A 27,982-nucleotide genomic window follows, 5' to 3' on the forward strand; every position below is an offset into this window, starting at 1 on the left:
TAGACTTTACTATTAGTTCATCAACATATTTGAACAAAAGGATTTCATATTCAGTTATTTATTTAAAGCTAAGGTATCAGCAGCCTATATAGCTGAATGAGAATCCTAGAAATGGCATCTCAGCAAATGTGCTGACAAAAAAAGCTCCTACATAGTAAGGGTGTTCTCAAGTAGCAATTTGTTTCCATAGCACCTAAGGAGAGAAAGAAGAATTTCCCATTAGTCCCCTGAAGTCAAATAACATTCGATAGTTTAAAATTCCAGGTTTGAGTAAGGATGATGGTATTTTCCAAAACACATTAAAAGTTGGTTTTAGAATTTTTGTTGTTCAGTTAGCTGAAAGTCATTCTTAGGCTGTAATTTGAATTCATATTAACATGTAAAAAGTTTGATATTTGTTTGACTTACAAGACTAATTAAGCAAATCTCTAAAATCTAACATGTCTTTTTTGCTTAGTTCAGAAAGGAAAGTAACAAAATATAAAGAAAATATCTCCTTGGTAAAGATGAACTTAGGAGGAGGAATCCAAAAATACTTTAGGATGTGAAGTCAACTATGATTGTAAGTGGGAAGGAAGAGAATTTTGTCATTACTTACTTGTTTTAGAAATGTATTTTTTAAAATTTCTAAGTACCTGGCACTGTGACAAATACATTGGGAACAGAGTCATGTAAAACAGTCTCTGCCTTTAAGAAGTTTCAAGAAGCAAGAGAGGGAGGCTGGAGCATCAGTAGTTATGCCACGCAGTGTGAAAAATATTACATTAGCAAACAGATACAGGAGGTTGTCTGTCTGTGATGGAAAGGAAAACATGGGACCAAAGAAAAAGTGAGGCAGGAGACACAAAGGCTACTCAGAAAAAGCAAAACCAATTTTAATAAAGAAAATGTCCTTCCAAAATCAAGCACATTTAATACTTTGTATAATACATCAAAGATTGTCTTGTTCTTTAAAATATCTTTTCTCTAAATGATTCTGAGGCTCAATCATGATTACAGGATACATGAAATTAAGTATATTAACATGACATAAGTGCTCCATACACTATATAATGCATTATTTATAAGACTCCTCAAGGCACACTGTTTATACAAGTTTACTTGGGCTATATGAAGTGTTCCCAGTTTTCAGGTATTTATCCCTGCTCCTCAGGGTAAACATTCTTTTGACATTGTACCTTGGTGTCCTTCTTTGAGAGATGGACATTGAAGGTTGAAAATGAGTTACTATATATAGGCACTGATGGAAAATACACAATGTGTTTTTATACACTGTAAGCTGGAAATGCCCTTTGAATTACATGTGTACTTATGCTAGAAAGCTTGACAAACACTGAACAGTCTGTGAAGAATGGAAAACCTCTGGACCACCCATTCAAACGAATATAATTCAACTATTTGCAGCAATACTAATTTACTTATTAAACTACTCTGAAATCTTTTGGTCGTCAGGTAGTTTTGAAGTTAGGAAACAGAATTCCCACTTAATCATTGTGGATGGCCCAATTCCCCATGATACTCACAGCTGAGAAGTATTTTTTAAATGCATTTGTATCTTGTGATAACCAATTAGGAACAAATTAAATCCTGTCTTAAAATTTAAAAAAATATGCAAATCACCCCTGAAAGACTTCACACTCTAGGTATGCAGGACACAGACTCCCTCAGCTCCACATTCTGAGTGCAGCTTTCGCCTGCTGTCGCCTCTGTAACAGACGGAAACAATGCCTGTCATCACATCAGGACTGCCCAGTCTACTGATGATCTAGTTTAATCATGATGGCCCAACCTGGGTGAGGTGCAGTGCTTCTAAAGTCAGTTAACAGCAATACTTGAAAGAAATTTCATTCCAATAAATGCAATATAAAAGCCTTTATAGCATATGCATAAGTTTACAAAAAGCACTTCAAGGATGTCTGGTCAAAACTACGGCCAGAAGATTCCAAAGACCATATATTTTGTTTCAAATATAATTATGGAAGCTACAACAAAAGCAGTAAAAAGCAAGACAAGAAACTCTTGGTCTTTCTTAAATGACTTCAACCCCCTTCCTTGGGAGGACAGGTCACGAAAGCACGTTGTGCTTGTTTACGACAGATGTTGTCTGGGACCATATGCGACAGCAGTGTCAGATTTTTTCATTATCATCGATTTTTTTTAATGCCACTGGGCTTGCTTGCTTCAAAGAAGTCTTAGAAACATCTGTGTGCATGGTAGACATGGCTATTGTCTCATAGTCATCATCCCGAGATCGGAAATCACAAAAGTTGAAGAAGAACTGCAAATCTCTCTGAAAATTTTTGTTCAGGAATCCATAAAATATGGGGTTGACACAGGTGGATATCATTGCTGTTAGGTGGCAGAGCAGGAATAACAGATTATGATTGCATGTAGCAATGATCTGATGATTCCAATCAAACACAGTGTTAAAGATGGTAAGGGGCAGCCAGCAGACCGCAAACGCCGCCACGATGGACAGCAGCATGACGTTGATTCTTTTGGTTTCACTGGACCTGTACTTATTATCTCTCATCTTGTCCATCATGTTGTTTCTCCTTTTTAAGCGTATATATATCTATAGAGAAAAAGAACAACAGTGAGTTCAAATAGAACCATACATTTAAGAAGGACTTCAGTGGAGAGCAGGTAAAAATGGAAATGGTAAGGGTGAAAGGTTTTCTTACCTTGAAGTAGCAGATGAATATAAAACAGAGTGGGCCAAAATACTGCAGTACCAAGAGGAGAGTGGTGTAAGACAACCGATGAGAGTCTGATGGAAATTTGTCAAAGCACACGTATTTGTCCTTGAATGCATCAAGTGTTACATTTTGGAACGGCTCATCGGTCAATACCTGATAGATCAGGAAGGGCAGAGAAGAAACCACAGCAAGGACCCAAATGACAGCAATGCCCACGTAAGCATGTCTGTTGCTGGGTCTCCACCCTCTCGGATTTACGATCAGCTGATGTCGTTCCACAGCAATGAGAACCAGAGAGAAGATGGACACAGTGACTGAAACACATTGCACGAAAGGATTCAACTTGCACATCGCCTCACCAAAAACCCAGTGGTCCATCAGCGTGTAGACAAACGTGAAGGGGAGACACATGATGGCAACGAGCAAGTCCGAGAAGGAAAGGTTCACGATCAGGATGTTGGTGACGTTTCTCATCTCCTTTTGTTTCAGGATGATTACAATCAAGGCCAGGTTCCCAGAGACCCCAAGAATTATCACGGCCCCATAAGCAAGAGCTAATGTAAATATCATGGCCAAGGGCAGATGACAATCATCATTTTCAAAAGCAAAAAACTGAGAGTTCTCTGAAAAATTACAGAAGATAGAGTGATTTTCAACCTGGGAAAACAATGTTGAATTCATTTTGATTGGTTTGCTTGTTTTAGATTACTTTAGACAAATAGACAATATATTTCTTCAAAACAGGTCAAACATTCATCTTATTCTCCATATTGGAATCCATTTATCAAAATTATTCTGAATTCTTCATTCTCTTCAACTGAACAATCTGTAATGAGAAAATGACCAATTGCATTATTAATTTTATTGAAGGCGTCAAAATGAATTCTGACTCATTCCAGTGCTTACAATGAAGACACCAATATAGACAACAAAATGTAATCTGTATAAACATCTTTTTAAAACAGCAGAAACAGTGTAAACATTTTGAAAACAATCTCATAATAGTTTTAATTGGACTTGCTTACACATTGAATTTCAGCAAAAAGTAGTGGTTTGAAATTAGTAAGGCATGTGTAAATCTCATACCCAAAGTCTTATATAAGCTACTATAAACACATTTATAAATAGTGTACACTGTGATGTATAATAAAAAACTTAATGCACAGATTAAAACATAAGAAAAAGATATGAAACAAAGAAAAATTTACCTAATTCTCCCTTTTACTACAGAAATGAAAGAATCCATTAAGTTGTAATAATAGCTCCACCATACACTGAGCTGCTGCTTAAGACAGACATTATTTAGTACAAGTATATTCCAAAGGAGATGATCAATATAGTGAAACATCGAAAAACTTAGTCATATGAGGGACTACTGAAGGAACAGAAAACGCTTAACCCAGGAAGATTTAACAGATGTTTAATTGAGAAAAGACTTAATAGGAATGGTATAGGTGTCTTCCCATATTTGAATGGTGTCATATGGCATGGGGAACTGGGCTTAGAATATACGTCTAACTCCACAAGTTAGAAGGAGGACCAAGTGAAATGTATTATAGCGTATGTTAAAACAAATTTCACATCATTATGAGGAACAAAAGTTTAATCAAATGGAATGAACTGCCTGCAAAACTAGCAAATGCTGCATACATAAACGTTTGTTAGGAGATTCAACTGGGTAACTCTGAGGTCCTTTCTAACTTTAAGATTGTATGATTGTATTAATATGTTGGACACTTTCAAAAGATTTCTAAAGTTTTATTCATGTAAATATCCTCCCTCCCCACTAAATCATATACAAATAAAATGTAGGGATCTGAATTTTAGTTGTAATTTTGATCTTTCACAGCATTTTGTGACATACTCTTACCTTACCAAGACAAATCACAGACAATAGTCTTGTAGAGATTAAAAATGCCTTTTAAAAAAATCTTATTTTCCCTAGATTATTCATATAGATGGGTTTTCTTATGTTAATTAACAGGCGAATTGTGCCTGTTTCAGGAAAGGGAATTGCATTTATTTCTTTTTATATGGGAACAATAAGGAAAATCATGTAGACTTACTTTCATTGAAAAGGAGATAAGAAACTTAATGAACAAAAAAAGCATTTGCCTCCTAAGTGGTGCCTCTAAGGAACCTTTCCTTGAGTGCTTTTGCTTTCTAGCATATGGAGTGTTCTTTATTATAAAACCACAACTTGGCTTTGTGAAACTGAAGAAGAATAAAAGTAAAGGTTGCTAACACTTAGTGTGAATTAAAGTATTAAGACTAGGAATGGGAGTGGAATGATTTCAAGTGTAAACACTATTAGAAATGTGGCTCTCCACACCTCTGTGCGACAATCTGTAATGACCTCTACTCTTATGCAGTAGTTACACTTTTTTCTCAAGAATACCAAAGGCAGAGAGGATAATCTGTGTCTCTCAATATCTGAGAACAAACACTGAAGAAGCAAGGAACAGGCTAACATTTCTTTGGAAAATTTTCAATTAAGAATTCAAGAAAATTTTGCATCATACTTCATATTCAGGTTGCTATCAAGATATTTAACATTCTGTATCAGTTAATTGTGAGTTTTTCTTTATTAATGAGAGTAAAACTAGCATGATATGGAAGTGTGTCCTCTTTTATCTTCTGACTTCTCAGGGCTCCTTGTCACCATGAACCACCAGGTAAGTACTCAGTATAGGACACGAGGTCTGGACTACTGAGTACATTCCTCAGTCTGGATACTTGAAGACCTCTACATTACGCTACCCTCTGCCTTTGTATTCCTTGCTCTAGTGACCCCATTGTGAATACTCTGTTCAGGCCACCAGTCTCTTCACAGCAAGGCCCCCTTCGCTTTTAAGCTTCTGCATCTTTGCCTCTGCCATGCCTCTTGCTTAATGTTCTGTCTCATCGTCAGTCCAAATTCTACCCATTTAGTCCCAAGAATCCTTAGCTGGCCACTTTCATTATAATATAACCTCCTTAATGTAGGTTCTGGTATACCTCATAGTACTTTGCAAATATTGGGTTTAGAATAAAAATATGTTGACTGAAATAGTAGATGCATGGTTAGAATAGTATATTCTTGTGTTGAGTTAATCTTAACATCGATTGCTGAACTCTATCATAGTACTTTTACAGGCAAAATAGGCACTAGTTACAACAGTCATTTAATTAGGTCATGTATATAGGGAAAAATGTTCTGCTTTGTGTTAAAAAAAAAAGGAACTTCTTGGAAGAAAATTCATTCATCCAATAAGTATTTATTGGACACGTATTTTGTGTCAGGCATGGCTGTAGTGGAGACAGCAGTGACTTTCTCATTGCATTTCTAGTTTTGAGGGCAGAGAAAGATAAGAAAAACTAAACTGGTAAACAAGTGCTATGGAGAAACTTTAAGCAAGGAGGGAGAACTGGGAATTTTGGGTGCTGCAGTTTATCCCTGGGTGGTAGGGAAGACCCTGCCTACCTGAGAAGATGGCATGTGATCAAAGACCTGACAGTGGAGAATGAAGAAGCCATGTAGATCTCTCAGGGATGGCATCTCATGTGGAAAGAACCAACATAAAATCCTTAAGGCTGGAGTGTATCTGGGGTGTAAATACAAGGAGAAGTGTAATAAATCAGGGAGAGATTAGTAGAAAATTCACTGGAAAAGGTGAGCAGAGGAGGAGCAGGCTGTGCAGGCAGTCTGCAGGACAGTCACTGACATCTCTGAGAAGGATGGGAAGTCACTGGAGAGTCTTGGTCAAGGTGTGAAGTTATACGGCTTGTTGTAAAATTATTACTCTAGCGGCTGTTTTCAGCAGACTTAGGAAAAGAAGCAAGGAGGTTCATTAAGAGGCTAGTGCAACAAGCCAGGTGCGAGAGAACAGAGACGCAGAGGTGTCAACCGTGAAAAGGAAAAAAACCAGACATTTTACATTACTGACTTACTTTGACAAAAATTCACTACACATGGGAATTAATGCAAACATTCATTATATTATTAAAATGTATGGGCTACAAAGACAGCTTTCTTGCAGATGAGTTTGAATCTAGTTAAATACACTAAAATTCTACTCTTGATACCTTTGAATTTACATTTGATAGACATGCCCTGTGAGGAGCAGTCTTCCTCCTAAGGAGAAGTTAACTTAGCTATACAGAAAATGCAAACTTTATGTTTAGAAAGCGTTTGCAAGCCTCCTTTGCTTAAGTGTATGTTTGGTAGTCATTCGCGTTTGGTAAAACAGTTCTGTATTGGATAAAATGTGTACTTTGGCTTACTTCATTATAATGTCAATAAAAACAATTGTCAGGAAATAATACTAAGAGAAAAAGAATTTACATACATTATCTTCACAAAAGAAAATAATTTGATATTTACTATTCCAACATATATTTCTAAAATAAGGTGTGCAACAAAGATATGGCAAAAATCAAAGTTTGTTAAAGCTCAACAGAGCTGCCATGTGCATTTAGAGACAAAACAGAGACACTACATACATCAGCAGTTGGCAAACCGACTCGTTCCCAAAGGGCAGTTTCCTTCTCCTTTCAAAGTAGAATGCTGGCCTTTCACTGCTAGCTGTTCTTAGTGGTGCTGCTACCTGAAAATATAGCTTTCTGGTCATAACCTGCTGAAAATACAGATGAATTTTTGGATGTTCACCTCACTTGTTTTGTAAAAGAAATGCCAGCCTTATTACATACAGACTCCCAAAATTACTGTTCATTTATCTACATGACTTACATAATTGTCTGTTCCTTTTTCTCCGGAGAGGGCTTGTTCAACAGACAGCTTTAAAACAGTAAGCACAGAATAATAAAGCAGTAGTCACCCACCGAAAAGCACTCAGCCTTTAGTCATGGGCGGGTAACTGGGCCGATACCTTCTGCTGGCTCTTGCTTCACGGGGGAAGCAGCTCAGAGTCCGGGAACTGACAGCTGCTGTTTCTCTGTTTCTGCCCAGGCAGAGACAGGCAAGCTCTGCACTTTCCCCTGCCTCTGTGCCACCTAGCAAGTTACGCGTTCCTACCGGATCCAGGTAAGCACTGCAAATCTGAGCTCTGGGGAAATAAGGAAAGATTAAACTGTCAAAACACACTCTGCCCCTTTCCCCTCCCCTAGGTTTTTCCTGCGTTCCAAGGGTTACCAAAGGACGAAATTGAATGTGTTAAATCAAAATTCCTGTCGGCAGGCTTAGGCATCACTCTCTTTCTGATATTGTGTGCTAGGCGAAATGCCCCAAATTTCCCTCATTCCTGATTCACCCACCCACCCACACACACACACACACGTTTGCCAACCATCTATCACGGAAAGTCTCTACCCGTGATGATGAGAGACTGACAAACAGAAAATACTCAAAACCCAAGCAGACCCCAAACTCCAATAGCTCTCTGTGGCCCGATATCCTTAAAAAACTCGCCTCTGCGGTCCACTCCACCTCGGCCCCCGCGCCGTCTGCTAACCCAGCCGGGCCCCACCAGCACTGCTACAACGGGGGCTGAAGAGCTCGGATCAAATAGGAATGCGGAGCGCAGGGCTGGCGGTCCACCTGGCGCGGCGGCGCACGGCGAGGGCGCGGGGGCCATTCCGGCCGCGCCCCCGCGGGCTCCCGCTTCCCCAGGCACCCCCGCCGCCCGGCCCGCCGCGAAAGCTGCCGCGCAGCGCCCGGCGGGGGCTCCAGCCGCTCCCGAGAGGTGCCGACGGCGAGCGCGGCGGCGGCGGGACGCCTGCGCCCCAGGAGCAGCACGCGCGGGTGCCGCGGACTCCGGGCTGCCGGCGTGCGCTCCGCGCCACGGGCAGGAGGACGTCCAAGCCGTCCGGGCGCTGGACGCACGCCCACCCCGGCCCTCGCGTGCTGCCTCTCCGCCCACCCTTCGCCCCAGCGATGAGGGCTCTCTCCAAAGTCCCTGAAAAGGCGTGAACTTGAAACTTACCCTCTGTGGGGTCCGCCTTGCTCGCCCTGTCAAAGCGGGAAGGGTGGTCGTGGAACGGGCAGGGAGGGAAAAAGATGCGCCGGCATTTCTCCACTGCAGTCTTGAAGATCGGTGAAGACAGGGAGACGCCCCTTAAAGCCGAACTCCACCTCGTTCCCTGTCACGTGACGGCGCCCCGAGGCCGCCCCCCGCCCCCCACGGACCCCTCGCCCAGGCTGTTCCCCGCGGGGTGCGCTGCCGGGAATTCCGCAGAGAAAAGCAGTTACACAAGTCTGCACTGTTAGACGCGCGCGCGCGCGCTGCGGAGCGGTCGGCGTTCATGCCCGCGCGGCCCTCACTCCAGAGGGCAGGGCAGTTGCACCGTGGTTCGAAAGCCCGGCCTCGGTTCGCTTTTGTTCGCAGCCCAGTGCCATCTCGTGGCCGCGCTCACACCCGCGGGAAGCAGGAGCCCCAGCCCAGCTGGGGGGTTAGGGACGCGAAAAGGGAGCGTGGAATTCACCGCAACAGTGCCACTAGTTGTTTTTCTTGCTTTCTTTTTGTGGCGTTCAAATATTTCTCACAGCAGTGCCGAGAAGTTTTTCCTCTCATTTTAAAAGTGAACAAAGAGCAGACCTTAAAAAAGTAAAAGCAGCGAGTTCCGGGTGAGATACGCCTTAAGTCTGACTTGTTCCCAGCGCATAGCTGCTTTCCTCAGGGGAGCACAATGAACGGAATTTCCCTGGTGGTCAAAAAGAGTCAATGCTATTTCCTCCGTGCTTAAACAGCTCCTGCACTGAACATTGTGAAGAATGGAGTGGAAAGTCCCCAGTACATTAACAGTGGCAAAACCACCTTGGTACCGGTGATTCAGGCTCATTACTGACACACGGATCTTCGATGTTGTATGTAGTTCAATTCTACTTTGAAAAGTCAAAGTTGTGTAATTCTCTCTCTCTCTCTCTCTCTGCTCTCACTTACACAAATTACTAACTGGTGTAAGTGAATAAAACTTTTCCCAAATCAAACTGTCAGAAAATAAACAGTCTTCCTAATAAAGATAAAGGACACTTTATTTCTAGGATATGCCTATAAGTTTCACTACGAAACAACTATGATTGCATCCTGTCTTCAAACTAAAAACAAGACGAAATTCCAAGACAAATGAAATTGCCTGAACTTTACAATGTTAAAAGTGTTTTTTTTTTTCTTCTGGTTGTTAGGCTGAATAAACCCTATTTAAAGCTCGATATAAGCCCTACCTCATTTATTTATGTAGATACTGATGTACACAACCTCTGGATTTTTTTCCAGGAAAGCTTACTAAATTGTTATTGGATATATTTTTATATAGTTGGAAAGAAATTATGATCAAGAAATAAAATGTCATGGTCATGTAATAAATACATTAATAGATATGAGCAAACCCTAAAAAAAAAAATCCCACTAATGGTTTAACAGAGTAAAATGGCATACATGTTTTCCTTTTTTTAACCAAGGATGAAAACATAAGGCATAATTTAGGAATTGCAATTCTTTTAAAAGCAGTAACTCACTTAGGTTTCTACATACCCTCTGTCTACTCCATTCCCTTAAATCACGTTCTGAGAAGTTTGCCTCAATGTTTCAATCATCAAATTAGCTATTTTTAGCCTGCTGCAGTAATTATAAAGGAAATTATTTCTTTATGAAGAATACACTTTTACGTAAATATTTTTGCTATAACAGCAAATGTTTTGGATTTGAGAATATAATTTGGACTCATTAGGTACTTTCTGTATTTCCCAAGAATGCTAACAAAGACATGTCTACAGGAATGCCTGAACTACTGGGACCATTCCATTTTGTCATCTTATTTTTATAAAGTATTCTCCTAAGGCAAATTTACAAAGCTGTACTCTTAAAATATTAATATCAAAAATCAATTTGTCATAAAGACTTTTTCCTATGTCAAATTTTGTGGTATAAAGGCAAGTTTTGAAATGCTTTACAACAGCAAAATTGTATAAATCTCTAGGAATACCATTTACTAAGTACTCTTTCCAAAATAGAAAATTAAGCATAGTATAACAACCAAATACAACAGAAGATACTCTTCTAATGTAATCTTATGGAAGATTTGAAATAAAGAGTAATCTGAGTTCCTCAGAAGAGATGTGCTAAAGAGTAATCTAAATTCCTCAAAAGATGTGTTAAAGATAACGTGCTGAGTAAAAGATCACTTCTGTTTCACAAGTGATCTTTATGTGAACAGACAGTTGTACACTTTCTTATTTGGGATTCAAACTAGACAAAAACCTGGCCTTTGCTAGGGAGAATTTTTTGCATTTTCATGTATTTCCTCCTGAAATTTCATAACAGTCTGATCTATAAACTTTGATGAGGAAAATTAAATTAGTGAACTCTTCTCATGTTCTTTTGGGCAACAGGCTTACTCTATTATTTAGGCAGAGGGATAGGATTTACTCATTAAATCTCTGTAGGTCTTAGTTATGTCATCTAAAAACTGCAACAGCTTAATGGTCTAGCCCTTTAAATTCCATGATTCAATAACTCACTAGATAAAAGTGTGCTATTACATTTGCTACTAGAATTTACCCACTGTAATTACTTTATTGGTCTCCTGATGAATTTCTGCCCCAAGGGCTATAATCCCTAAAATGCCTTGATACAGGAAAATGATATTAAATTATCATTCAGATAAATATTGAAGTTAACACTACATGTGAAAACTAGAATGTACATGATATTGATGAAGGTAAAATTCCACTGGAGTAGAACTTACTATGAAACATGTCAGTGAATCAGTTCATATTCTATGAATTAATAAGGCATCAGTTTTTCCCTCTTTCTGTGACTTACCTACTGCATTTCTTTGAATCTATGATGCCACAGAATATAAGCTGTAATGTTATTTTATGGACCACCAAGAAAGAAAAAATACTTCCAGTAAAGCAATGACATATAAACACTGTAAGTAAATCTCATATTTACAATATTAAAATGTTAAAAAAATTCCTCACTTAGAAACAATGAAATAGAGTATAGGTAAAGATTTTTGACAAAATTGGTTAGTATAATCAAATAGTCAATACAAGCACTTGTCCTTTTGAGATAAGATAATTACCTAGCAGGAAGAACTGACAAGTTAAAATGTTAGCATACAAATATATAGAAGAACAATTCAGTCACCTTCCTTGTATAGAGGATGCCAAAATATTTATGAATTTGTTCTTGATTTGAAATGGGAGTTACTTCAAGAACGTTCTTATTTGGTTACATAAGCTACAGCTTTAGAGCTTTCGTGTTAGCAGTTGTCAGAATAAGGCTCTAGAAGACTAGGATCTTAAAATCATTTAGAAAATATTCAAACATTTTCCTGCCGATTTCACCTTGTCAGGTGCTCTGGAGACATTCACAGAAGTGTGATGTTATTTCACTGAAGTGTGACATTATGTATTTATTGTATAGTATAATGAAAAGAGCTCTGCCATTGTTACTATTACTGCTTTTATCTATAATTATTACTATTCCTTTCATATTTCCTCTCAAAGAGATAGAGTAGGAATACATGGTGAGAAGAGCAAATGTGAACGCTGCCTCTGAACATTCCATCACCTGTGACAACCATCTCTGACTGTGATTGCGCCCCGCCCCTGAAAGCTCAGCTTGGCATCAGACCTCTTCACAACGCAGCACTCCAGGCAGCCAACATCAGTAGATCAGATTTGGCCGTATGACATAAAGCTATTTCATATCTCAGAGATATGGCAATTTTTTCCAAAGATAGGAGAAGGATTCCTTATGTCCATCTACATAATACCACAAACCTGCACAGAGGTGGTATGAATTGTTCCCAGGTATGACTTTGCTTAGGTAAGTATCCTTTCTTCATTCTGTTGTTAGAGCTCTAGCTGTTGTTTTTCCCCCAGATATAAATCTAGGAGGAGGATAAAAATCCAAGGATGGGGTGTGGCATAATCTGACTCTTCTCGACCCAGGAAATTGCCTAGTTGCCACTTTCTGCTAGCATAGCATGTAGGTGAAAACTCAGCTGCTCAAATCTGACTTCCCCAGTTTGTAACTACAAAGTCAGAACCTTAGCTGAACCTTAAATATTACCCAGATATTCTTGAGCTTGGGTGACTGCCAATTCCTCTCCTCTTAAAAGATACCTCAAGTTGTCACCCCTCTTTCCTGGCCTCCTTCCTCCTACCCTTGGTCTCAATGGACTCCTCCTTCCTTCTGAGTGAGTAAAAACCATAGGATATTTACTTCTTAACTTTGATTACCCCCTCATTTTGGCAGGGGATCCACCAGCCCATCTGTCGCAGCCTCCGGGCTTTGAGTCACCCTGGCGCACTGAGATTTCCCAGCTGATACCCTAGATACCATGCAACAGACGCAAGCCATTGCCACTGTGCTCTCCCCCCGCAATCCTAGAGCAGAATCCCAGAGCCAGGTCTTGTTTCATCCCACTGAGGTTGGGGAAGTTTGTTATACAACGATAACCTAACACCTGCTTATTCATTAATTCTGTTTTCTTGGCTCAGCACTAAAAGATGAAAACGAAACTGCTTACTTTCTCACTGCAACTCCCTCACCCATCTACAACTTCTCTGGCTCTTTCCTCTGACCCTGTGGCTTCTCTAAGAATAAGGTACATTTACTGTCCTTCATTTGCTCCTCAAATACGGTCCAACTGAAATGTTTCTGCCCAGGACACCAATGACCAAAGCTGGTAGATACAGTTTAGATTTTATTTATTTATTCTTTATGTTGCATTTGACCCTCTTATCATCCTGTCCTCCTGGACTCTTCTTTTCCTGTGACTTCGCTAACCCTATGCGCAGGATTTTTTCTCTTTTCGTACTGGCTGTTCCTCAGTCTTCTCCCCCAGGATCTGCTGTCTCCATCTTCTTCTGAGGTGATTTTCTTCCTATGATCTTGTCAAGTAAGCGGGCTAGAGATGTCACCTGTTCATTAGCCTCAAATGGAGCCCATATTGTGTACTTCCTCACAGCAGGCCAGGACTGTCACCCTAAAGCCAGACAGCACCAAACTCAAATTGCTTTAAATGTAGTGCAAACAAAGATGTTTTTAGCCAGTTAGAACCTACCTATTTTACATACTGGGAAACCACACTCATCTGTTCACAACAGACAAAGCAAATCCCATAACCACGAAAGACACCAAACTGCTCTGCCCCTTGCGGCCCTCTGAACCAAGTCTCCCACCGCGCTGCTAAGGGATGTCACCTAGACACTAAGCCCCTCTCTGTTTTCCTCTTCTCCCCAGAGTGTCCGTGTCCCATCCTCCTGCTGGGCATTAGCCTCCTTCATTGTCTCTGGAAGGTCTCCTGCTGGGAGAGACTGCTCCCGCTTTGCAAAGCTGTCCAACACCACCCAAAAACAGCTTGTTCTGTACTGCCTTTTGTGGTTCTGTCTCTTCACTGATCAACCTTGAAACCCCCAAATTTATAAAAGATCTCATTCTTAATCTTCTTCTTTTCACTCTTTATGCATAATAAGACCCTCTGCTATCAATTCCATGCTTGTTTGTTCATGACCCTAAATCTACAGATCCCTCTCAGTTTTCTTTGGCAAATGTGCTTCTCAGCCAATGTCATCATCTCTATCTTTCAAGCCAGAATCTAAGAATTGTCGCCAGTACTTCTCTCTCTCACACTCTCAAATCCACCTGGTCACAGAATCCCATTGATTTTACCCCCTGAATACCCCTCACGTGTTCTTTCACATCAAGCTTTACTATTTCTTGAACTAAATGGTCTCTGCCACCAGTGCTTGCTTTCCAGATTGTCCAAGTAAAATAAAGTGCTATGACCTTTTTAGCCAACATTTCAGTATCTTCCTCTCCCACTTCCCACATACTTCAGTCATACTGAACTATTTGCACTTTTCTGCATGATACACTCTTTCACCTTCAAGCTATTTCCCCACTTCTCACCTGCCCATCCTCTCCAACTGCTGGCTTAACTCTCACCAATTCTTCAAATTTCAGTTAAGTATCTTCTCAACTACGAAGCCCTCTCTTACGTCTCTCCATTTCTCCAAATACCCCCATAAGCTGAATTTGCCTTATTTATATCCCTGCTGCACCTTAGGTTTATTTCTAACACAGAATTTATCACACTATATTGCAATTAATTATTTACTTGCACAGATCTACAACTACTCTGTAATCCCTGGAACACAGTGACTACTTTTTTTAACCTCTTTAAACTTAGAGCCTGGAATGATATCTGGCATAACATAAGATACTGAAAAAGTTCTGATGAAGGATCAAAGAATAAGGAATAGGGTAGGATTACATAACTTATAAACATTAATTGAGAGCCCATTTGTTCATGAGTTCAAACTTAAATATTTTGTTCATTTTTTCATCTCAAACTTAAAATGTCTTTGGCATTTTAGCTATGGTGGAGTATTGCTACTTTTATACATATACCTAAGAGATGTACACGTATACATTTTATACATATAAATGCTTACTACTATACTCTTCTTAATGATTCTTCTTACATTTTTGGATTTTCTTATGTATTGATTCTGCCTTCCCCACTAGGTGTAAGTTTGAATAGTAAACCCTACTGCTTTTGAAAATACGTATAACGTCTAGTAGAGAGATTTCTCATATCTTTTTCTACTTGCCAAATAATATACTTTTAAAAAACTGAATTACATGTAAACATAATAAGAATATGATAACAAATGCACTGTTGAACAACATATTATTCAACCATGTCAACTTTTGATTCTGGGTTTATGCTTTGAACAGTTCTCTAAACATTTTTTTTAAAGACTATTCAAAACAAACCAATATATCCCCCCTAAAAAATAAACTGTTTCTCTTTCATTTCCACTTAAATATAGTAAATCTATATTTAGACTTATAACTAGATTTAAAATATTAACCATGAAGAGTTAGCTAAGAAATGGAAATTTGTTTTTAAAAAGTAGGGGAATACTTATAAACACCATCACTTTTTGTGGGGATTCTTGATCTACAAGGGAAAGACTATATGGCCTGTATATGTATTTACATGACAGAATATTATGTCTCAAAGGAATTCATCTTGTCTTTCATATTTTTTGCTGAAATTTTAAAACTAATATAATTAGATAAAAAAGGCTTGTTGATATGTACAATACCCACAACTTTTAAAAAGAATGAATCGATTATGATTATATAATTATTATAGCTGTGGGGAAGAGAATATGCCAGTAACAATGAGAAGCAGTATTTCTTTCTTGCTTTTTTTTTCTCTAATACGGAAGGGAGACAAACAATTTCTATGATCACCAAACTTTTCTGAAGATTCAAAAAGGTTATTTTCCCACATACATGTCTGTAATGTGTACTGGTTAGCAGCATCGAGCCACAGATACTCAGAGTTCAAAGGAGGCTCCACATCTGTCAGTCAGAACATTTCATTTCACAAAGAGAGTGAAGACGAAAGCAAGCAAGGACTTTGTCTAAAGCCACACCATTAATCTGTGATAAAACCTGGCTGCAGTCCAGGTGTTTGACAAGCGTCCATTATACAAATATGTATGTGATATGTGATCGTACAACTATATACCTGTGTTTCACACATATGTGTATGCATTTTTAGCATGGAAAATTAGCTTATATTTAATGATTTAATAATCATTAGGGAATCAAAAGGAAAGATAAAATTTTGCTTAGGTAGCATAGCACTTGCCAGAAGAAAGCAATGAAATGTTTACAGTGCCCCATTAGGACCTCAAAATTATCACTGAATTGTCTGGTAAAATGATTCTATGCACACAATACTTAGAGTTAACTGTTTTAAAAATAGCTTTGTTCCTTTAAAAAAATTGCACGTATTTTGCAACTTTAAGTTATATCGTTGTTTTAGGTCCTATATATTGATTATATGGCAAACTATTACTATTCTAAAGAAATCAGTCCAGTAATGAGCTGATTATAATATCAATTATAATATCAATAATATTATTGATAATGTGCAGAAGTCACCCTTTCCACATCTTCTAGGAATGAGGGATTTAAATTTACCATGATAGAAACAATGGATAAAGAAATGTTTATTCTGAATAAATATAACAAGAAATTCTCACAGAAAAAAAATGGATCAAATAAAATAATACTATTTTCTGTAGTTTATTTATGCCCTCTCTTCCTAGAATTAATATATTAAAATCACATATCATTTGAGATTTTATCAAAGCACTTTAGTATCTGTCCTTCACAAATGTTAGCTGTTATTAAAATGCAGTTAACAACTTTGACCAAAACAACAGATATGTTCCTCAGAGAAATGTTACCCTACACATTGTTTGGAGAGTGTCTTTCAATTATTTGTCTTAGGAGTCCCACGTGACCCACTTTAACTTTCACCTTTACAAATACACAGTCTTTCATAATTGATAAAGAACCATGAGAACTGAGAAATAGCCACTTTAATTTTATAACACACATAAAATTTGACTTAATTTCCCAAATGAGCATTTTATAACTAGTGAGTAGGAAAAATACATAGAGCAGAGGTGAGCAAATACTATTTCTGTTCTCAAAGGTAGTACTCCCCTTTTTCGAATGTTAGTCCATGAAATAGAAAGAAAATTACTCTATTATGTTCTACAAAGAGTGATGATGATTAGTCTTGAATCCCTTTTGGGAAGTTTAAAGATAAAAACACACTTATCTTCATATCTTCTTCTTTACATAGCATATTGTTGGAATTGTGAAATTGAGAATTTCTTCAAAAAGGGGGTCCTTTGTCATGTGTTCTCTCCATGTGTATCGAATATAAACAGTATTTAAAGAAGAAATTCTGACTCTTTTTGAGGCTTTCATGTTTGTATGGGTAGCGGGAAGGGAAATGGTGGGTCAATCAAAATCTTCACCTCTATGACATGTTGACCTTTTATTATTACTCTAATAACAACAATGACTTCAGCCTAAAGGTTTGTATTGTCAAAAGAAAAAAAATTGTGGAAAAAAAATAAAATTCATCTTGTATTTTTAATACTCAAAAGCTTATAGCATTGACTAGTTTATTGGAAGAAAGCCGCAATGGGGTTCATTTGTAAGTTGTTTTAAAGCCAGTGTGTATTTGATGTACTACAGCTGTGCAAGGGAAGGAAGGATAGAAATTTATGTGGCAATGTGTAGTACATTAACTGTACAGATGTAGGAGTTGAGAAAGTCTAAGAACCCAGCTTTTTCTCACCAGTCACCCCTTCTTGACACTCCCATCCCTCCCCTAACCCACTGTAGGATCCTATGAGCCTGCTCAGACTGCCTATTGTGTTAAGCTTTGGGGGAGTCTGTACTAGTATTCCAGAAATGAAACAGAAAAGAATGACTTAAGAAGTGGATTTACTTGAGGTACGTAAAAGCTCTTGCATGATTCATTGGCTGGTACAATTACAATCTACACAGATCCCTGAGAATAAAATGCTGAAATTCAGCAGAAAAGGTGCACAATAATTTTTGTAATTTCTGGGGTAACAGCATTTGCTGCCCTCAAAAATTAGATCTACAAGTGGCTCCCAAGGGACATAGTTCTGTGCAGTTTAGACTGCCAGCTCCACAGGATTGCACTCATTACCAGACACATGATTCTGCGACTGTCACATAGCCCTTGTCAGCTTTATTGTGTATAATAAATATAACGTTTCTCCTGCACTGCTATAGTCAAACGCATATGGACCTCTCCCCAATATCTGTGTATTCATTGCTCTCTGTCTCTCTCACACACACACACACAAAAACACCAGAAAAGCCTGAAGTACTTGCCAAGTAATGACGAACCAAAAATAAGGCAAAAAGTGTCATAGAGATTTGGGAACATTGGGGATGGAAATCACGTTGAGAACAAACAGAGGACAAGTTTTGTGGGGGGGTGGGGGGGCGGTTGGTCTTGTTTCTAACCTATGACAACTCCTTTACCCCCTCGTCTTTTCTGGTTGTGTGTTTGTTATGCCTTGCTCTGTTCTCTGCGGTGCATCACTGCAGACTCCCCTGGATCCCCAGCACGTTCAAGGCAACCTTCCTGCCTAGACTTCTCCCTCCGTCACTCCAAAAAGGTGCGAGAAAAAGCGGAGTTCCGTTTTTTTGTTTTTTGTTTTAATTTTTTTTCTGGACAGAGAAATCTTGGGCCTTTAAGCTTTTTCTCAAGAGCCTAAACTCTCAGAGATACCCTACCCCACCCCCAAACCAGCTCAAAGACGACTCCGAGTCCCCTTCACCCGGCTGGGGCAGAACCGGCAAAAATCTTCCCGCTGGTCCAGTGACCTCGGCCGTGACCGCGAGGCGAAGGCGGAGGGACGGGGCGCCGGCGGGCGTGCGGCGTCTCCCCGTGGCCCCCACTCGGCGGGGTGGGCGCGGGATGCTCGCGCCGCGGCTGTGACACGGCGGCTGCGGACGCGCGGCCCGGACAGGGTCCCCGGGGTCCCGGGCGCGGTCACGTGCTCCCGAGGCGACTCTAAAGCCCCGCGGCTCGGCGCTCACCCCCGCCGCCGCCTCTCGCGCGGGGCGCGGACCCGGCGAGGTCGGGGTCCCCCTCCCCCGAGGGACGCGGTGGGGAGCCTCGGCGGCGCGGCCGCGGGGCGGGCCTGGCAGCGGAGCCGGCGGTCGGAGGTCCAAGGCGAGCGGGGACGGCGCCAGGGGTGACTCTTCGCGGGGCAGGTACTCACCGGGGCAGCGCGCCCGCCGACCGGAGGAGGGCGGCCGGGGTCGCGCGGGGGCGGCGGCGAGGGGCGCGCCCCGGGGCAGCTGGCGTCCGAGGCCGGGGGGGCCGCAGCCCGCGGGGGCCGCGCTGCCGGACACCCGCAACCGCCTGCGCCCCGGGCCGCCGCCGGGCCGCGCGGCGCCTCGTGAGGCGGATGCGGGCGCTGGTGCACCCGTGCGCCTCGGGCCCCAGAACCCGAGGATTTTCAGCTCAAGTTCACAGACCTTTAGCTCATCTTTAAATGAACTGAACCCTCGTGTTGGATCGAAGCCAAAAGACTTTGCCCGTAGACCCTGGGAATGGCCTAAGGCGCTCTCCGCAGAATTTTGCAGCCCGAATACAATTTTGAATTCAGATTTCTCAAGGGAAGAGGAACTCTGCTGTTAGAATTGAGAGGGTGGCGCGTGCCTGCGTGTTTGTTAGCTGAGCAGAGCTGTATTTATCTTTCCAACTCAAATTTTGCCACATTCTTGCTTTAAAAATAAATCATGTGAATACTTGAGAACATGGAATTTCACCATTTTTCTAAGATCATAGCAAAATAGGTAATAGTTAATATTTTATCATTGCTGGAGGGGAAAAAATTACAGATACAGTTTTTTGTTCTTCGTGTGATTGACGTTCTTTGTGAGATGTGCATTTTCATTAGGCAGGAAATTACCCTAATAAAGAAACCTTATTCAAATGTATAAGCTTAGTTTTTTAGTATCTTTTGAGTTGCTTTTTAATAACATTCTACTTTACATAAAGTCTATTCATAAGACTTTGTCTTGGTGTCAGATATAGCCCAATTTTTATTAAAAATTACAATAAGACTTTACAAAGATAAATTGATTTTTTAAAGTCACCATGGGTTGATGAAGAGCTTTTGTTTTTTTCACCTTTTACTCTGGCAGTTTGATGTTTCAGCCTGGGAATTCTGATGGTGGGAGATAAAACTAGATACAGAAGAGAAGAGCTAAATCTCATGGCGTGGCACAAAAAAGGTTTCACACTGTCAATATCACATGTCATCTAAGTTATTTCATTTTCAAAACATTCTCTCTTTGGTTATATTTCATAATTCCTCTAGTAATCTGAGATGAGGAAAAGTTCATATATAACATTACTTTTATTATGTTAAAAAATTATGTTTCATAGAATTGTACAGCATTCATTATAACATTTGTTGAAAACCAGATAATTATATTAAACAGATTTACATTTCCATTGTAGGTTTGCATCTTGTGCTTTTCAGGAAAAAGGAAGTGAAGTGGTAAGTATAAGAAATCTTTGTGTGGGATTATTATTATTATTATTATTTGCTTGCATTTTAAAGTAGTTCCTCTACCTTAGATTTTCAGTTTTAAAAGCAGAAGATTTAAGTTTTATTGGAGAAAATTTCTGACTTTTAAAATATCCCCTGGTACTGTTAAAGAAACAATTTATCATTCCATCCCTGCCACCATTTGTATTATCTCTTATTTAGTTGTGAGAAGTCTCTCATTGGCACAAAGATTCACGGAATGCTCATTTAGTGCAGAACACGATATTAGGTGTTGGGTGTGTGTATGTTATGTGTAGGTGATGTGCACTGGGGCTAGAGGGAAAGCAGGAAAAGATTGACTACATAGTCACACCAAGATAATATGAATAAACAAATGTTGAATGGATATTAGGAAAGACAAAAACATAAGAAACAATGATAATTTGTCTATCAATAGGTACAAATAAGTAGCCATTATGTTCAGCAACAGTGCAAGTGTTTATGCTGTAGTGAAAAAAATGCATCACTGAAAGTCATTCATTCATTCATCACTTATTTAGGGCCTTTTGTTTCTCAGGCACCTGCAGTCTGTAATTACTCACTCTGTAATCTTAAATTAACCCCTCATGGAATATTTCCTTATATTCGCAATAACTATGCGAATAGTATAGTATATATAATAACTATGCTGCCAAAGCCTGGTGGAGCACCTAGCATAACAGATGTTAGTGAATGCCAGGTAAGTGAATAAAGGCAGGACCAACTCACCTTTCTCAGCTCTCATTATTGAGGAACTTCCCCTTTAAAATCACATATAAATTGATGTATCTTAAAGAGGGAAAGTGTGGCCCTAAGTTTTTCTTGTGTCTAATGAATACGTAGAATGACATTTCCTTCATATGCTTGCTAACAAGGTGGTGATTTTTATAATTTAATGAATTATATGTGCATATATTATAATAGAAAAGTTTTAGCAACAAGTTGTACGGTCTGATACTTCCATTATAATAAAAATGTGTATTGTAAATGTTTTCTGCTATTTTAGCTTTATGTTGCTTAGGTGATAACTTCATCAATGAAAATAATTTAAAATTTTCAAGTGCTATGCCATCACAATTGTCTAGGTATATCCTCATTTCATTTGGGGTCATTTGAAAACTTGTTCAATTTCACTGATTCCAATGTATGAATGTGCATGTAGACAAACATATACATATATTTACATACATACACAAAAGCTCTGCCCCAAATTTGTCCATATTCCCAGGATGACTCATTTCTGTTATTTTTAAGCTGGGGAAATTACTCTATTTTTCTAAAGTTATTAGTAACAAATATTTACTTAGTATCAACATGTACAACATACAAAGAATTGAGACATTTTCTCTTATCTCCATTAGAAACTAATTGAGAGGACTGACCACCTACATATAAGGCAATCTGAATTTTAGACTCAAAACTACATTGTTTCTGTTACTATAAATTGTGCTGCATTTTCTCTTCCTTCTAAAATTTTTGGACATTAATATTTTACTCTAAGGAAGGATCATCCTATAAGTATATGTCCCAAGAATGCATGATGCCATTGTAGAATCAGTTATCCAATTCCTCTCTCATCTTTGTGTTGGTAGTAGAAAAGGCAGTCAGTAACTACAGATGTACCACAAAAAAAGGATTGTTTCAAGAAAGTGGGTCAAGAGAATAATAATTTTAAGCAGGATCACAGTGGCAAAGAGCTTTTAGATATAATAAGTATAAATAGGATCGTGAACAAGCTCTGTGAAGCTAGGGGATCATGGATCTCAGGAAATTAGGCAGACAGTCAAATCAAGGCTACATTGATTAGAAGCTCTATCCATGGTAGTTTCAGGAGACCATTGACTGGTAATGTGATGAGTAAGATGATTCAATAGGCCATGTGAGTCACTTTTATACTAGTTATCCTTTTTAACTTGAGACATCAGTGTAAATTGTTGGTTTGGGTTTAGAATGAATGAATAAGATCTTGAGCTTCTGAATTAATTTATCTTTAAATTAAAAAGGATGTAATTAGCTTCCAGAAAGTCATTCAGTCAACATAAAATTAATTGTAGTTGTGAAAAACTTAAACTTTCAAGCTTTCTCATAGCACAGTGATGCCTACATCATTCTATTTGAAACTCACTGTACATAACCTGAAGTTAAAGTTATTTACAATGAATGTATGTACAGAACAGGATTTCCTATTATATACTATTTTCCTTAGCAATATGAATTCATTCAATGTTTCTCAAGCTGAAATCTATTTTCAATTTTTAAATTAAAAAATAAACAGATAATTTTGTTTTTAAGGGCGCCATCATACTGCTGGTCAGTAGCTATCCTAATATATGATAATCTGGCACATCTCAAAAGACTGAGAACTAAATGTGAGATGATTTTAGCATCCAGCATTGTGTTCACATAGTCAAAGTACATCTTGACAGACATTTATTGAGTACCTACTATATATACCTAGGTCCTTGGATAGTGTTTCTACATTGAGAAGCTTAAATTTGAACACTGTGTGAACTAGATCATATTTAGGATTCTATATTTTCATTTAAATTTTTTGTTTCCCCATGAGCATTTATTTAACACCACCAATGGTTAAGTTATGGTGCCATGTGTTGTGGTAGACACCATAGTAAGAGTTAGTTTGTACTTTTCCATTGCTTAAAAATAAATAAAGTAGATGTAGCATCAAACAACTACAAACAGAGCAGTGTGAGGGTTCTGAAGAGGGAATTACATCCAATTGAGTAGACCAAGAAATACTTGAGGACAAGTTTGGCTTTGACTCAAGTAGAAAAGGAAGAAATTTTTAAGGTAAGATTATGTGACATTACCATTTATCAGGTACCTTGACTAGAGAATGATATTAATAAGCTATTGTAAATTAGTTATATTGAAGCTCTTATCTACATTTGCCTTTCCCTTCTCTTACATTATTTCTACATAAGTTAAAAAATAAGATCTGGTATTTTAACTCAAGTTAACACTAACCATATACATGATGATAGACTTTTATCTACTGTCACTTTTAAGGCTGAAATTTGAACTACACTTGGAAGCAGGTAAAGACGTCACTGAAATTTCTTAGGAGATTAATAAGATATTGGGAGTACATTGTGAAATTTAGTTTCCCTTTCAGTGGATTTATTTATAGTAGTCATGGAATTTCTTTCAAGTTACCAACTAATGTCTTTTCATTCCAAGCAGGACTATAACATGGATTTAGAACTTGAAGATTATTATAACAAGACACTTGCCACAGAGAACAATACTGTTACCACTTGGAATTCTGATTTCCCAGTCTGGGATGACTATAAAAGCAGTGTAGATGATTTGCAGTATTTTCTGATTGGACTCTATACATTTGTAAGTCTTCTTGGTTTTATGGGGAATTTACTTATTTTAATGGCTGTCATGAGAAAGCGTAATCAAAAGACTACAGTAAATTTCCTCATAGGAAATCTGGCCTTCTCTGATATCTTGGTTGTACTGTTTTGCTCACCTTTCACACTGACTTCTGTCTTGCTGGATCAATGGATGTTTGGCAAAGTTATGTGTCATATTATGCCTTTCCTTCAATGTGTGTCGGTTCTGGTTTCAACTTTAATTTTAATATCAATAGCCATTGTCAGGTATCATATGATAAAGCATCCTATATCTAATAATTTAACAGCAAACCACGGCTACTTCCTGATAGCTACTGTCTGGACACTAGGTTTTGCAATTTGTTCTCCCCTTCCAGTGTTTCACAGTCTTGTGGAACTCCAGGGGACATTTGGCTCAGCGCTGCTGAGTGGCAGGTATCTATGTGTTGAGTCATGGCCATCTGATTCATACAGAATCGCTTTTACTATCTCTCTATTGTTAGTTCAGTATATTCTGCCCTTAGTTTGTCTAACTGTAAGTCACACTAGTGTCTGCAGGAGTGTAAGCTGTGGATTGTCCAACAAAGAAAACAAACTAGAAGAAAATGAAATGATCAACTTAACTCTTCATCCATCCAAAAAGAATGGGCTTCATGTGAAAGTCTCCAACAGCCATAAATGGAGCTATTCATTCATCAGAAAACACAGAAGAAGATACAGCAAGAAGACAGCATGTGTGTTACCTGCTCCGGCAAGACCTCCTCAGGAGAGCCATTCGAGAACGCTTCCAGACAACTTTGGCTCTGTGAAAAGTCAGCAATCCTCATCCAGTAAGTTGATACCAGGAGTCCCCACCTGCTTTGAAATGAAACCTGAAGAAAACTCAGATGTTCGTGAAATGAGAGTAAGCCATTCCATCATGAGACTAAAAAAGAGATCTCGAAGCGTTTTCTACAGACTGACCATTCTGATTTTGGTGTTTGCTGTTAGCTGGATGCCACTGCACCTGTTCCATGTGGTAACTGACTTCAATGACAACCTTATTTCAAATAGGCATTTTAAGTTGGTATATTGCATTTGTCACTTGTTAGGTATGATGTCTTGTTGTCTTAATCCAATTCTATATGGATTTCTTAATAATGGAATCAAAGCTGACTTAATGTCCCTTATACGCTGTCTTCATATGTCATAATTCTCAATATTTACTAAAAGAAGAACAAATCTTGGGATCATCTAAAATATATTCATGACAACTATGTATGTATAATAAATTGTACTAACATGGAATTTAATTTATGTTATAGTTCTGGATTTGAGTGTCAATTCATAATATATGGAAGATAATTTTAATGTGTGATGAATTCATTTAGTTGATAAAGTCAGTGTCAATACAATCTGTAATTTCACTTGAAAAACAGTTATATTGCCTTTCATTTCATCTTGCAAACAAATAAATTGTAATTTTTTGTTTAAAATAAAGTTGCGTCTAACTCAGTATTTTTCACTAAAAATAATAGTAAACAAAAGATATTTTTCCTTACGAACACTTGATTTCAGATTTGAGGAATATCTATTATGTATTTATCTTCATTTCTACTATTCAGGCTTCTTAATGTTTAGTTTGTGAAAATCAGAAAATATTTAGCATACACAGCAAATTGTAACTAAATAGTAGATATATGCCCAAGTTATGATTATAATTGCAAGCATTAAGTAGAGTTTTGGAACTCTACAGGAAAATTCTTATTTCTTATTAGTGATAATTGGTCAAATTGTCAGTTTGTCCCACTGTCCTAGGAATACACAATTAATTTATCAGATAAAAATAAATTTTATACAAGGAATCCAGATTGGTAAAGAAGAAGTTAAACTGTCACTATTTGCAGATGACATGATACTGTACATAAAAAACCCTAAAGACTCCACCCCAAAACTACTAGAACTGATATCGGAATACAGCAAAGTTGCAGGATACAAAATCAACACACAGAAATCTGTGGCTTTCCTTTGTACTAACAATGAACCAACAGAAAGAGAAATCAGGAAAACAACTCCATTCACAATTGCATCAAAAAAAATAAAATACCTAGGAATAAAGCTAACCAAAGAAGTGAAAGACTTATACTCTGAAAACTACAAATCACTCTTAAGAGAAATTAAAGGGGACACTAACAGATGGAAATGCATCCCATGCTCATGGCTAGGAAGAATTAATATCATCAAAATGGCCATCCTGCCCAAAGCAATATACAGATTTGATGCAATCCCTATGAAACTACCAGCAACATTCTTCAATGAACTGGAACAAATAATTCAAAAATTCATATGGAACCACCAAAGACCCCGAATAGCCAAAGCAATCCTGAGAAAGAAGAATAAAGTAGGGGGGATCTCACTCCCCAACTTCAAGCTCTATTATAAAGCCATAGTAATCAAGACAACTTGGTACTGGCACAAGAACAGAGCCACAGACCAATGGAACAGACTAGACAATCCAGACATTAACCCAGACATATATGGTCAATTAATATTTGATAAAGGAGCCATGGACATACAATGGGGAAATGACAGTCCCTTCAACAGATGGTGCTGGCAAAACTGGACAGCTACATGTAGGAGAATGAAACTGGAGCATTGTCTAACCCCATATACAAAAGTAAACTCAAAATGGATCAAAGACCTGAATGTAAGTTACGAAACCATTAAACTCTTGGAAGAAAACATAGGCAAAAACCTCTTAGACATAAACATGAGTGACCTCTTCTTGAACATATCTCCCAGGGCAAGGAAAACAACAGCAAAAATGAACAAGTGGGACTATATTAAGCAGAAAAGCTTCTGTACAGCAAAAGACACCATCAATAGAACAAAAAGGAACCCTACAGTATGGGAGAATATATTTGAAAATGACACATCCGATAAAGGCTTGACGTCCAGAATATATAAAGAGCTCACATGCCTCAACAAACAAAAAACAAGTAACCCAATTAAAAAATGGGCAGAGGAACTGAACAGACAGTTCTCCAACAAAGAAATACAGATGGCCAACAGACACATGAAAAGATTCTCCACATCGCTAATTATCAGAGAAATGCAAATTAAAACTACAATGAGGTATCACCGCACACCAGTAAGGATGGCTGCCATCCAAAAGACAACAACAAATGTTGGCGAGGCTGTGGAGAAAGGGGAACCCTCCTACACTGCTGGTGGGAATGTAAGTTAGTTCAACCATTGCGGAAAGCAGTATGGACATACATCAAAATGCTCAAAACAGACCTACCATTTGACCCAGGAATTGCACTCCTAGGAATTTACCCTAAGAATGCAGCAATCAAGTATGAGAAAGATCATTGCACCCCTATGTTTATCGCAGCACTATTTACAATAGCCAAGAATTGGAAGCAACCTAAATGTCCATCGATAGATGAATGGATAAAGAAGATGTGGTACATATACACAATGGAATACTACTCAGCCATAAGAAAAGGGCAAATCCAATCATTTGCAGCAACATGGATGGAGCTGGAGGGTATTATGCTCAGTGAAACAAGCCAAGCGGAGAAAGAGAAATACCAAATGATTTCACTTATCTGTGTAATATAAGAACAAAGGAAAAACTGAAGGAACAAAAAGGCACCAGAATCACAGAACTCAAGAATGGACTAACAGGTACCAAAGGGAAAGGGACTGGGGAGGATGGGTGGGTAGGGAGGGATAAGGGGGGGGAGAAGTAGGGGGGTATTAAGATTAACATGCATGGGGGGGTAGGAGAAAAGGGAGGGCTGTACAACACAGAGAAGGCAAGTAGTGATTCTACAACATTTTGCTATGCTGATGGATAGTGACTGTAAAGGGGTTTATAGGGGAGACCTGGTATAGGGGAGAGCCTAGTAAACATAATATTCGTCATGTAAGTGTAGATTAGTGATACCAAAAAAAAAAAAAAAAAAAAAGGGGCAGTTCCTGTGTGGCAACCTCCAATGAGTTCTACACAAGAG

At 38.7% G+C, this 27,982-nt stretch overlaps 2 protein-coding genes across 15 annotated transcripts; one reads left to right on the forward strand and one right to left on the reverse strand.

The window, feature by feature from the left end:
• Positions 1–851: 851 nt before the first annotated feature.
• On the reverse strand, positions 852–8,758 carry NPY1R (neuropeptide Y receptor Y1). Of its 9 annotated transcripts, XM_036892304.2 has the most exons (5): positions 7,568–7,925; positions 7,429–7,476; positions 7,182–7,285; positions 2,685–3,525; positions 852–2,575 (listed from the first exon to the last, which is right to left on the reverse strand). In XM_036892304.2, the coding sequence occupies exons 4-5, from the start codon at positions 3,378–3,380 to the stop codon at positions 2,129–2,131; spliced, it is 1,143 nt and encodes a 380-aa protein (XP_036748199.2). In that variant the 5' UTR covers positions 3,381–3,525; positions 7,182–7,285; positions 7,429–7,476; positions 7,568–7,925; the 3' UTR covers positions 852–2,128. The 9 variants fall into 9 exon arrangements, with proteins under 9 accessions (XP_036748199.2, XP_036748196.2, XP_036748201.2 ...); XM_036892301.2 differs by adding an exon at positions 8,621–8,758 and having other exon boundaries at positions 7,182–7,744; XM_036892306.2 differs by lacking the exons at positions 7,429–7,476; positions 7,568–7,925 and adding an exon at positions 8,621–8,750.
• Positions 8,759–18,585: 9,827 nt separating this feature from the next.
• Positions 18,586–25,420, forward strand: NPY5R (neuropeptide Y receptor Y5). Of its 6 annotated transcripts, none has more exons than XM_057497134.1 (4): positions 18,586–18,693; positions 20,553–20,592; positions 21,161–21,322; positions 23,824–25,420. In XM_057497134.1, the coding sequence occupies exons 3-4, from the start codon at positions 21,269–21,271 to the stop codon at positions 25,171–25,173; spliced, it is 1,404 nt and encodes a 467-aa protein (XP_057353117.1). In that variant the 5' UTR covers positions 18,586–18,693; positions 20,553–20,592; positions 21,161–21,268; the 3' UTR covers positions 25,174–25,420. The 6 variants fall into 6 exon arrangements, with proteins under 6 accessions (XP_057353117.1, XP_036748206.2, XP_036748208.2 ...); XM_057497137.1 differs by lacking the exon at positions 18,586–18,693 and adding an exon at positions 19,216–19,294; XM_057497132.1 differs by lacking the exon at positions 18,586–18,693 and adding an exon at positions 19,510–19,882.
• The last annotated feature ends 2,562 nt before the right edge of the window (positions 25,421–27,982 follow it).

Source organism: Manis pentadactyla, chromosome 1, assembly GCF_030020395.1.
Source record: "Manis pentadactyla isolate mManPen7 chromosome 1, mManPen7.hap1, whole genome shotgun sequence".
NCBI lineage: Eukaryota > Metazoa > Chordata > Mammalia > Pholidota > Manidae > Manis > Manis pentadactyla.

Coding starts and splice junctions, on each gene's coding strand:
- NPY5R (XM_057497134.1), top strand. CDS start 21,269: ATGCTGCCAAAGCCTGGTGGAGCACCTAGCATAACAGATGTTAGTGAA. Junction 21,323..23,823: donor CAGATGTTAGTGAATGCCAG/GTAAGTGAATAA, acceptor CATTCCAAGCAG/GACTATAACATGGATTTAGA.
- NPY1R (XM_036892301.2), bottom strand. CDS start 3,380: ATGAATTCAACATTGTTTTCCCAGGTTGAAAATCACTCTATCTTCTGT. Junction 2,576..2,684: donor TATTCATCTGCTACTTCAAG/GTAAGAAAACCT, acceptor TTTTCTCTATAG/ATATATATACGCTTAAAAAG.